Raw genomic sequence first — 12,585 nt, 5'->3', positions numbered from 1 at the left:
GAAGCAAAAAAGCGCTGACCGAAGGCTCAGGGCGGCGGACGCGATGGGAAAGGGATGCGGGCACGGCGAACCCATGGGAGGGGGACAGGAGGAGCGGAGGAGGAGCCGATGGAAGTGCCACTGGAGGAGCCGCGGTTCCCAGAGGCAGCGCGGAGCGGTGGGACCGGGAGGGGCGAGCCCGCGCCCCGCAGCGCAGACCCTCGCTAAGGGACGGGGCTGGAGGCGAGGAGGGGCGGAGAGGGAGGGACGGGGGCGTGGAGCCGGCGGCCGGCCCGCCCGGGCGGTGGGAAGCAGTCGGGGGACGAGCGGAGCGCCGAGTCAGCCTGTCCGCCGCCGCCGGAGCCTGGCAGGCACCCTGCTTTCCTGCCCGCCTCCCGCACACGCTCCCATCGTTTTCGCCTCCAGGCTGCACCGCCCCCGGCTCCGAGTCATCCCCGTCCCGGCGGCGGGGGCCAGGGCTGAGCCGTCCCCCCGAGAGCAGCACCATGTGAGCAGGACCCGCGCCACCGCCGCAGCGGGCACGTCCAGGATGTAAAGAGCTGCCCGGCTGCCCGCACTCTGCTGCTGCCCGACCGCCCCCCGGGCCGCAGACTCGCCGGCGTCCATCGCTGCCCCAAGCCAGCATGACCGAGGTGAAAGCCAAAGAGCCCAGAGCACCTCCGCCTGCCACAGACGGGGCGGTCCTGCTGCAGGGTCAGGCCGGCCGAGATCCCTTCCGCGAGGAAGCGGAGTCCATCGACATCTCCCTGGACGGGCTGCTTTACCCCAAGAGCAGCGACGAGGAGGAGGACGAAGAGGAGGAGGAGGAGGAGGAAGGGGAGGAGGAGGAAGAGCCGCAGCAGCAGCATCTGGGGCAGGAGGACGGCCGGGACTCCCTCTCCTACCAACCAGGGAGCGGATCCCTCTCGGTCAAGGACTCCCTGGACACCGTCCTGCACACCTTCCTGGCGCCCGCGGCTCATGCCAGCTCCGCCGTGGCCGCGGCGCCCTGGTCCTTCTTCGAGGCGGCGGAAGCGCCCGACGGCCCGATGAGCAGCAGCCCCTCGCAGAAGGCGGGCGAAGCCGCCCCGGGAGCGCCGGGCCTCTCGCAGCCCCCGCCGCGTCCCGCCGCGCTCTGGCCGCCCGGCGATGCCCTGGTCCCCGTCGCTAAGCCGCGGCCGGCGGGGCCGGGGGGCGGCGCGGAAGGTCCCGCCGCGGTGCCCAAGGGCGATGCCCCCGGTGTCGGGGCGCTGCCCGGCGGGTCCCGGGCGGGGGACCCGGGGCAGGAATACCTGCACGTGCCGCTGCTGCCGCTCAACTCGGCCTTCCTGGCCTCGCGCACGCGGCAGCTGCTGGACGGGCCGGAGTACGAGGGCGGCGCGGTGCCGCGCTGCTCGCCCCCCGCCCCGGACCTGCCGGCCTACGGCTTCCCGCCGCCCGACGCCAAGGACGGGCCCTTCGCCTACGGCGACGTCCAGCCCGTTCTGAAGATCAAGGAGGAGGGTCTCGGCCTCGCCGCCCGCTACCCGGGGGGCGGCAGGGCCACCCCCGCGCCGGGCTGCCACGACTACCCGCAGGCTCCGCGGGCCGGGCAGGAGCCCTCGCTGGAGTGCGTCCTCTACAAAGCGGAGCCCACCCTCCTGGCCAGCGCCTACGGGCCGGCGGCGGCGCCGCCCGACAGCCTGCCCTCCACCTCGGCCGCGCCGCCGGGGCTCTACCCGGGCCTGGGGCTCAACGGGCACCAGCCGCTGGGCTTCCCGGCCGCCGTGCTCAAGGAGGGCCTGCCCCAGCTGTGCCCGCCCTACCTCGGCTACGCGCGGTAAGGCGGGGTCGGCGGGGGGCTCGCTGAGGGACGGGACCGGGGGGTCGCGCTGCGGGCCGGACAGCTCCGCACCTCCTCTGCCCGAGGGGCGGCCGTGCCGCGCGGCGGGCGCCTCGGGAGAATGGTAAGGGGATGCCGAGGAAAGGACGGGCGACGTTTCTCTCGGCGAGGGCGTTTTTGGGCTTTAAGGCAGTGCCTGCAGCCCCGTTCCCATTGCCTGCGCTGCCTGACCACGCCGCGGTGTCCCGGGGCGGTGTGAGACCAGCAGTGTCAGCTCGGCAGCTGGCACCTCGCGGCTTTGGGCACGATGACGTTCCAGGAGATAATGGTTTGTTATCGCTGCGGGACTTCAGGCCACCCGATGTCCGAGCCGGTGCCCGGCTCCAGAGAGGGCGTGCAGGTTCTCTAGGTTGCTCCCACCGGCAGCGATACCGTATTCATCAATACCTAAATATTTTCCAAAAATTTCCAAACCTCAAAAAGCACAAAAAAAAGAAAACTGAAACTGAAACACTTGTATATTGATTTTCTAGAATGAAATGGAGTACTATGATGCCGAGATGTGCATTACCTAGAAATAGGTACAAAAAAAGTGCATACAATGGTATAGTTTCAATGGAAATTCTTTCTCTTAGTAAATACAATTGTTACCTAGATTAGTCTGCCTTTTCTTGGAGACGAATTGGAAATATCATTGATATCCCCATCAGACTTAGTTACTGCTGAGAACACGGCAGATGAATGGGGGGGGGTGATAAACTGATTAGTAAAGATTTTTTAAGCTGAAATGACATTTCATATTTCCCATATGAAAGAGGCCTTTGAAACTCAATGGCCATCTCTATCTGATTCTATCTCTGTGCAGGAGTAAAACGTCATCGCTATGACTTCACTCACAAGAGTTGTTGATCTGAGGAAGGTGAACATTTTAACAGAATGTCTAGATGGTACCTTTTTTCGCTAAATGGATTAAAATATAATTTTATGCTTTTTTGCACTCCTTTCTTGTAGTACCATAGAAGAGACAAACCATTAAGCAGAAAGGCAATCATACGTTAGTTTTTTCCTGTCCTTCTGTATCTTGATTATGAATTTTAAAATGAAGTTTTTGATATAAAACTCATTAATTCAGGTAAGTAGTTAACTGTGCAAAGCTAGATCTTTAATTTCTTTTAATTCTTTTTGTTTTCAAGGCCAGATACAGAAACCAGCCAAAGTTCTCAGTTCAGTTTTGAATCACTACCCCAGAAGATTTGTCTCATCTGTGGTGATGAGGCTTCAGGTTGCCACTATGGAGTACTTACCTGTGGAAGTTGTAAAGTCTTCTTTAAAAGGGCAATGGAAGGTACTATATGATGCCATTGTTCCTAATTATCTGAAATATGTCTTCTAGACACTGCTAGGACATACTGCTTATTTATTGCTCAACTTTATAAATATTATCCCTGTAGTAATTTTTTTTTTATTTTGTCAACTCTGATTAAATATTACAGTGAATATTGAAAAAGTTCTTCCTTAATAGATTTTTCTAGTATTATTTGTTTTACTTTACTTTTTTGCTATTTATTATTTACTGTTTATCAGTTAATCTTTCCAGGTAGGAAGAATTAAATAAAATTTTGGTGTATTATACAACCTGTTTTATAAAGTATAAATGGTGTTCAAAGGAAAATATTGTGGGTAAGAACTAATGCTAGGCAGAGAAGAATTTATTTTGGCTTTGTTCACTTTTTGAAGTCATGAAATTTTTCTTGCTTTCAAGTTGCAGAGTTTTGGCTTCCTGGGAGTTATGGAAGTATTTAAAATTTCACTGAACTCTTTCAAGTCATAATAACAATAAATGCATTTGACTTGTTCCAAATAGTTGTTAAATTGCAAAGTCAGGCTGGAAGTTTACTGAAACAGTAGCAATACCTATGTTTATTTTTTCTTTTTGGATTATATTATATGCATGGTCTACTGAAATTTTAAATATGAATAAAAGAGCAGATAATTTTATATAGTTCAACAGATAAAGCAGTAAAACAAATCCTTCTACTTTTTAGGCTTTGTCTCCTTTTTTGATTTTTTATCTGATCCTGTTAGAACTAGGATATTCAAATTTCTCCCGTATATTTAACAAAACCATTGTTCAAATGGATAAGATTCCTTAAAATAAAAATAAATGCATCATGTATTTTCTTGTTGTGATACATAGTTTTTTCAGCTTTATAGACTTTATCTCTCTCCAAATAAAAAAGGGGAATATTGGAAAAGTAAATGCTTAGTAAAATAATATAATTAGATTTTTTGTTTCACAGTGCTGTTACTTTCTACTTTAAGCATATGCTCATGTTCTTCCTTTATTTTACATTAAGTATTTGCAAAGTGGACTTGGTGGGCTAGGTAAATTTTTGAGCCAGTGCCACATTTTCTCTAACACATTTAATGGGTTTCATGAGAAAACTACTAGAAACATTTGTGTTAGGTTGCAAAGCTCTCAAGTTACTTTCAGTTTTTCTGACTCCTAGCTGATCTCTTGGTTTGGCTTCACATTTTTTTGTTATGTTTTGCTAAATCAGCCAAATATTTTTTAAAAAAAAGTCAGTGAGATGAAGTTTTAATGCCGAGTGTAGTGTAATTTATGAGTGCTGTATTTTAAAATAAATTTTATTTTTGCTTTTTACCTATATAATAATATTGTAATTTTTTCTTTGAATTTGATTCTGTCAGTTTTAGATGTCATCTCTTTTTTATTTAGTACCCAGTTCTTTTTGCAGTAGGTGAACCTGCTCAAAAACTTATTACTGTTCAGCAGAAGTATTTTAATGAGAAATGTTAAGAAGGAATATAACTTGATACAAGGAACATCTTGAAGTTTTTTCACAGATTATTCAAAGTCTGTATTTGCAGAGTCTTACCAAGTTGAGAATACAGAAGTATATGGAGACAAATGAGAGGTCAATGCCATTACATAAACAAAACTCTTATGTTTTAAATAGCAACTTCATAATTTTAATTTTTAAATGATTCTACAGATTGAGAGTCTGGTGGGGAAGTGTGTTCGAGATTTTTAGTTAGGATTTTCGAAGAATGTACAACTACATCAGAAACCTGACTGTAATCAGGAAAGATACAGGTTATTTAACCTGATAGGAAGGAATGTCAGGCACAAGCACTGTGGGCATTGGCAAAATAACCAAATACTGTTAAACTTGTTTTTGTGTAGAAAGTGCAAGACTACAGGGGGTTCCTTAGAGATGGACCGATGGACTTCTTACTTTCATTACAGTACACTATAGAATTACCAGTACTGAAACAATCCCATTTATTGACAGATACTTGATTTTATGTGAACTTTAAGTACTTTTTAAAAAATTTCATATCAGAAATAATGGTGGGAAATTGCTCCTGTGTAGGAAGAAACAGAGGAGAAATTTAAATGCAATAGAAAATACTGTTTAAAATTCACACTGGCAACTGCATAAATTTGAGACATATTTCTTCCATGAAATGTCTCCCTGCCCATCACTTCTCAGAGTGTAAAGGCAGTATTTACCTTTTTAAATTTTTAGTGTTACTACAGACATGTATTTTAATAATAATTCATGCAAATAAGATGTTACATTTTGTGAGTAAAAATTCCTGGTCAAAACTCTACTTTTCATATCATTTCCATACAGTACTGATCTTCATGAGAAATTAGAACATGTTTGGAAATAGCTGGGTATTTCATGGATTTTCTCTGTCTTGTGATAGTTTTTTGTATGTTACAAGGTTTTGTGCATAGATAAAAAAGTACTTAATACAGTGACATTACATTTGTTGGAAAATGTCTATTTTCTATTTTAATTATTTCTGTAATCTGAGATGCATTTGCTGTTTGAAATCAAACAGCCTATGTATTTTTTGTAATTTTTTTTTTCACAGAAATTGTTCTATTCAGACACCATTTATTTTATCTTCCCTGGTGTGAGGATAATACTTTATTGGTTAAGTACTTCCATTTGAATAAAATGGACGGCTATATTATCCAGAAAACTCTTTTTTTCCCCCATATCTAATTTTTTTGAAATAAAAACAGATTATTTAAAATACTCAGACTGAACCATCATTTAAAACTGTATATACTAATTATGAATTAATCATACATTTGAATGTAACTACTACATACACATACAACTTAACAAGGGGTCAGAGTTGTGTGGGGATCACAAAGATTACTTAAAACGTTTCTTGGCACTAAATTCTAAAATATATATGATTTTGTAGGTATTTTCTGTCTTTTGGGTTCTTGGTTCCCCATATGTGGCTATATATATGAAGAAAAGGTTGGTGCTAATACAATAAACGTATTTTTCTTAAGTCAAAATCTTGAAGTAGGTTAAACAAAAATACGTGTCCTTTCTTTGGGAACCTCTAGTATAGCAGATATTTTAAAAAGTTACTACTGCAAGTGAGGAGGAGAAAAGAGACAAAGATACTGGGTTGTTTTTTCCTAGGAAACATTTATTTGCATTGAGAGGTTTTCTGTTGGACCCTTACAAATAACCACTAGTCTGTAGATTCACTTAATGTACAAAGAAATTACGAGGCTTTTAAAAAATGCTTTAAAGATCTCCTTTGAGTATAATGAAAAAAATGAAAGGTACTGCTATTTATATTCTTATATTTATATTTATATGTGCTGATGGGGTACTGCTGTTCCTGTCAGTGAGCGGAGAGTGATGAGCATTTTGGAGATAGAAATCAAAAAATTTCAGAAATAATATTCAAAATGCTTTCAAATATGTAGAATTACTGTATTTGAAAAGTAATTTGCCGCTGGTGATCAGGCATCATTTAAGTGCTACCAATATATCTCATTCATGATTACAAACATAGAGGAGAATATTTCTAACAGGGCATGAGGAGAATGAAGATCACGATATCAACTTTTACTTTTCTTGGACCAAATTGCCAAACAGTCATTAGTGATGTCTTATAAAGATTCCTTCATGCAAAACCATGCAGGGCAGCTATGATCAAAATGCTTGTGGAACACCAAGGTAAAATGTCTGTCCGTGAACAGGAACCCAGTGTTAAGAGTTGAGATTCTGGAGTTACACTGTTGCTAACACAGGATTTCTTGTTCATCTGCATTTTTGCCTTCTTGCTGGAAGTGTCTCCTTTGCAGTGGTTTTACTAATGAAAAGTTTAAATTACCTAAGTCCTGAAAAACAATTTGAATGCTGTTTTTCCTATCATAAACTCTCACTTCTTATTTTTGTTCTGTATTTATGTATGCACTTTGTTTATATTATTGATATGTAAGGAAAGCAGTAACCCAAACCCGAAGAGTTTGAGACCAACATGAATACATGATATTACAGCAGATCAGTCAGAAACTGACTCTTGGTTTGTTTAAATACCTGAGAATGTGTTACAAACTTGATCAAATGATTGTATAGAATTTGTCTAGTGTTGATATGTGCTTTAAGGTCAGGGTAGCAACTCTGTTGCATCAATGACATCAGATAACAAGCTCAATATTTAGCTGACCAAGTGTGAACTTTTCTTCTCTCTGACTCCTGAATTTGGTAAACTGGCAGAAAGTTGGATTTCCGTGAGATTTTTTCACTGTCTGTATATGGAGGGGTTCTGTGCAGTAATTGATGATGAGCTACACCTACACAGTAAGAAGGTTGATCATGAATTCAACCAAACTTTCTGATAAAGTTTATCTGACCTTATCAGTGTTATGCTAGTTTTGTGATGGGAGTGTGATTCACTATGTACAGAGTGAAATACTATGCATAAGGAAAATTGCTGGTCTAAACAGCTGTGCTTTTCCAAAGCTAAAGAATATAAAATGGTACAGCATGCCAAGTATTTAAAGAACTGCCAACCACTAGTAGAAAATGCTCTTCGAAAACAGAGAGAAATACAATACTGTAGAGACCCTTTCAGCAGTAAAGTTGATGAAGCTGGTGTTAAAAGTTCCTTTTTCTCCTAACTCTGAAGGGTTTTCTCATTTTTAATCCAACATTCCAGTCTGGATCTTGGGATCAGCATTTGGTACAGCATGTACTGTAAACCTGATGGTGATGAAATTTTCATGAAGTAGAAAACATGCAAACACACAAAGCATAGACATGGCAGGTTGAGAGATAAAAATGCTTTTCGCTCAATAGAACAGATTTGATGTTATTGAAGTTCTTCTATTTTGCACATGGCCAAAATGTGTTAAAGTACAGAAATCTAAGTGATTTTTCAAATTGAAATGTACAAAATTGCTTTATTAAGGAGCCTAAAATACAAACGGAAAATGTCACTTTTGTGAGTTCAAAGAATTTACATCATGAAAATGGAAAGAAGAAAATCTGCATCAATACATAATTATGTATCTTCATCACACTTCAAAAGTATTTGTTGTCCAGCAATTTGACTAGCAGCAATTTGATGGATTGATTATATGAGGCACAATGGTGAAGTGCTTTGGCTCTTGTGCTAATGCTGGGCTTCCTACTGCTCTAATAGTGACTTTACCACTGTTTTCCTAATAGACATGGCTTAGAACAGCTGCAGAAATGTCAACCATTAAAATTTCTGGTTTAACTTCTACATAGTATTTTAGAAGCAGTATTGTATATTATCTTAAACATCTTTTCAGGTGGATTAGAAGCTATTTCAGGTAGTGTAAAATTGCATGCTTTGAAGAGCACCACCAACTGCCTGCTCAGGGTTGCTAATACTCTGTTCTAACTTCCCAAATGCACAATGTGAGTAACCTGGACTCATCTGAAGTTCATTTTACAGTGAATGGAGAGAAACAAGAAATTTTAGGAAGAAATTCACTGACTTATTTCTAATATGTACTTGTGATGAAAATGGCAGTATTCTAACTAACTCTTTCTCAGCACTGAGTGTAAAGGAGTATCAGATGACCATGTACTCTGTTTGCATTTGGTGATATGAGTCCTAGCCATATCACCAAGGTACCTAATTCAGTTCTGTAGTATATAAAAGAAATATAATAAGCATATGAAATACTAGTTTCATATTGCTTAAGTATTATATATAAGGTATTATAGATGTTATTATATTATTTCACATATAAAAATCATACTCAGTTGAAGTATTAGAATATTCATAGATTTTTTGATGTAAGTATATAAAGTGTAAGTATTTATAGTAAAACTGTCCTCTGCTAAAAGTAGATTTGGGTTTGATGGTGTCCATCGCTGTATTTGTTCCACAGTAGTCATGATGTACCACTAGGAGTGTTTTGATAGGTGTCTACAATTTAGAATCTAATTAATCAAATAGCATCAAATTAATCTAGGGTGTTTCAAGCAAGAGGCAGCAATACTTGGGTTTTTTGCACATTGCTTTTTTCTGCTATTAATGTTTCTGTGGTTTTCCATCTGTATTGCTCATAGTGCATGATCCTGTCCCACTGGTTCAGTTGTAGGACAAGTCAAGGAATATAAGGAAAATGTATACGGAAAAACTCAACATGGCAATGTGTGATAATTCCATTAAAATTAGAGTGATAGGATGACTGAAATGCAAATATAAAGTCTCATCTTGATAGAAGAACATAACAGGGCTCAAAAGCAGAACAACTGATACCATAGTTCTGTATACCTCTGAAATAGCTGGTGTGTTTTTCAAGTAGGTTTTGTGTCCAAATCCCATGTTTTGTATTTGTAAGAAATAGACCCCCTATTGACAAAAATGCTGACACTTCCATCATTTTACATATTTATGTCACTGATGGAGTTAATTACTTAGAAATTATGACCAAGGAACAATTGTGACACAATGCCATAAAAAGAACTGGAAATAGTGACTTGTAGAAGCTACCATATCTTCCTGAAAAGGTATTAGCTGTGGAAAATTTTTACTGTTGTCTGTTCCCATATTTAGACTCCAAGATTTTATGCATTTCAAGGCATTGCAGTGATAAACAGTCTAGGCAAACCAACTGAAAATCAATATGAAACAGTATTCCTAATTTTGCAGCTCATTATAGTTTCCATGAATTATGACTTAATCTTGTTTCATTTTGTTTTTCTGTGGTTTTGGGCTTGTTTTGTTTTCTCTTTCTTGGTCAAAATGGTGGAACAGACAGAGAAATGTAAAAAGATTAAAAAACAGGATTGTAATTTTTCACTCTAGAAATGAATGAAAACAAGATAGCTACATTTGATTGTTCTGTTTTGTAGATATCATTTAAAAAGTGTTCTCTCTTCAGAGGTTTCTCTTCGGAGAAGTGATTTTGGAAGGAAAAAGACAATAGTATTGCAGGATTCACAGCAAAAGGCAGGAAGATTTTGAGATCAGTATACAAGAGGAGGAAAGAATCAGTCAAAAGTGTTATAAACAATCATTTTTATTTCTTTCAGTATGAAATATATTATTATGAAGAAAGAAATTCCACATTATTTCAGTTAGATTCCAGGATGGAATATATTCACAAGTTCCTCTGCTTTCCACTCTTTGTCCTCTTTGGTCCATTGAATCCTTAATTCTCTGCTGTGGAGCAGACTTGCATCAATAGCAGGTCTTTCTTTATACCAATATAGGCAACAGAGTAGAAGTCCCGACACCTACTTAGGATTGGAAAATGAGAATTTTACTTCCATGGGCAAAGAGGGAAATGTAAATCTTTATCAAAAGATTATGCATGGTAAAGTCCATGGGGGATGTGGATTTTGGGTAAGTAGAGTCAGAAGTCTCACTTCAGGGACTTTATGTTTAGAGAAAATATTAACACAGAAATAAAATTGATATTAAATTAAAAAACCCCAACAACATTATTTGAGGTGTGTGGAATCTTGGAGACTAATAGCATGGAATGGCATACAGGGACATGGAGACTGTGTAGTATAGATTCCTAGTTCTCCAAGACCAAATCTCATAAAACCACATCCTGAGACATAAATTCGACCCGTATTTGCTGTTTTGCACATTGAAACAGTGTAAATAGAAGAGTGTTACATTTAGATCTGGGCTAAAGTCGATATAGTTGTATTTCCCATTTTACCAAGGATGAACTAGGCCAGACTGTTTGCCTAGCTGTGGAAAACCTGTCTTGTCAGAGCATGTTCAGGGTAAGAATTACCCTGTATTTGCTCTGACAAGTCAGGTTTTCCACAAGCTAAGGACTAGCCTAGTCTATTGTCTTAGCTTCCAGAAGTCAGATTTTTACTCAAAAGCTACATCTGCACCATTATGTTTAGTTAGGTATACAGATGAACTTATTTTCCATTTTTTAAATTTCAAACCCATGTTTATTGTCAGCTTCCATTGTGGGTTTTGTGTTGTTTTGGTTTTTTTTTATTTAATTGGTACTTTTGAAGAGGTAAAACATACTGTTAGAAAATTATTGATCAAAACCTTGAGGCTAGCCTTCAGGAAGCAAAAAGTTGATATTGGGAGACATTTGGCAGTTAAATAATTTGCAAAGAGATGCAATAGATATCTGCAAGCTTTAGACAGAAATCTAAAACTAGGCTAAATAAAACACCATGTATTCTGCAAAGAACAGTCCTCCAGAGGTTGATGGTTTTATACAAAAGCAGTGGCAGTTAAGAGAGGTACAAAGAGGCAGAATCACATTTGGGAGGGAGAAAAAAAGAGTGGAGATAGTACTCTTTGCAGATAGAAGGAACTGAGAGTTTGCAAACAAGTGCTTTGCTTCTGTGCAGGGTGGCAGCAGTTCAGCACAGATGCACTTACCCAAATAACTGATTGCTTCATCTGATACACCAGGTGCAGATAAAGCTTTATGTTTTCCATGTTTTGTACATCTGCAAAGTCTCTGCAGCTCATGAGTTTACTGGAGTGATTGTAAGGGGCTTACAACATGTCAGTAAGCTAAGTTAGTAGTGCAGTTTGTAAAGATATTGTATGTGCTACTTCCAGCACTATTTGGATTAAAAACCTCCCAGTATAGCAGTAGTCATTACAGGACTTAAAATTGTGTTTGCCTGCCTACATTAGAACTTGCACCTTTGCTAACACAAATGGATTTTGATGGAAGTTAAGAAAAATGTAAGAATCTGGAACATCTAAGCGACAGATGAAATCACCTCTGTATTTTCTAAATCAAGCTGGTTATGACCCAGTATATCAAGAGTGACCCTCAATGTGCAAAAAATAGTGAAAAGTAAGCATGCATAAGAAACTTAACATTGGATGAAGCTTTCTGAAGATGAGGCAATTGCCAGAAAGTTCCTAGGTTCATATTTTTGTAAGAAATGCTAATACCAACCTTTACTTTCAAACTTGTGCTCTAGTGACTGTACTACTACTACCCTGTTTTTTTTTCTGAGTATGTAGTTGTTTGTTTTGTTTTTTGTTTTCCTGGTTATAATGATAGTAGTCATAGAAAAGATACTGAACATGAAGTTACCAATTGAATGGTGATTTTATCTTGACAGGGGGTTTTGGGTACTTCATTAGTACATGCATTTGGTATAACTGCAATGCTCCCATATTGAAGACAATTAGTTCAAATCTAAATGATCCTGAAGATGGAACTGTAGCAAATATATTTTCAAATAATTATTTTATCATCCCAGAAAAACCTTCCAGACATCTTCATTTAACTAAATATTTTCCTATCATTTTGAAATTAGGCAAATATATGGCATGTGTTTGTTTATTACACAGTCTCTCCTTCAGACGGCTGCTGTCCCTAAAGTATTAATGCCAAGCAAGTAACAGTTTCTCAGAATCCAGCTTTGCACAATGGTAGAAGTGATTTCAAATGGGAACATTTACTCAGATTAATCAACTGCTATGAGATCCACTCA

General features: G+C 40.5%; 1 protein-coding gene across 1 annotated transcript in view; it reads left to right on the top strand.

Annotated features, from left to right (window-relative positions):
* Positions 1–277: 277 nt before the first annotated feature.
* Positions 278–12,585, top strand: part of PGR (progesterone receptor) — a 33,840-nt gene continuing 21,532 nt past the window's right edge. The window contains exons 1-2 of the mRNA XM_032099232.1: positions 278–1,798; positions 2,995–3,146. Coding sequence (XP_031955123.1) covers positions 624–1,798; positions 2,995–3,146 — 1,327 coding nt within the window. The 5' untranslated portion in view covers positions 278–623. The remainder of the gene's footprint in view (positions 1,799–2,994; positions 3,147–12,585) is intronic.

The sequence above is a fragment of the Corvus moneduloides genome, chromosome 2 (assembly GCF_009650955.1).
Source record: "Corvus moneduloides isolate bCorMon1 chromosome 2, bCorMon1.pri, whole genome shotgun sequence".
In the NCBI taxonomy this organism is placed as follows: Eukaryota; Metazoa; Chordata; class Aves; order Passeriformes; family Corvidae; genus Corvus; species Corvus moneduloides.
The sequence above is the reverse complement of the archived record's forward strand: the minus strand, read 5'-3'. Positions and strand labels throughout refer to the sequence as shown.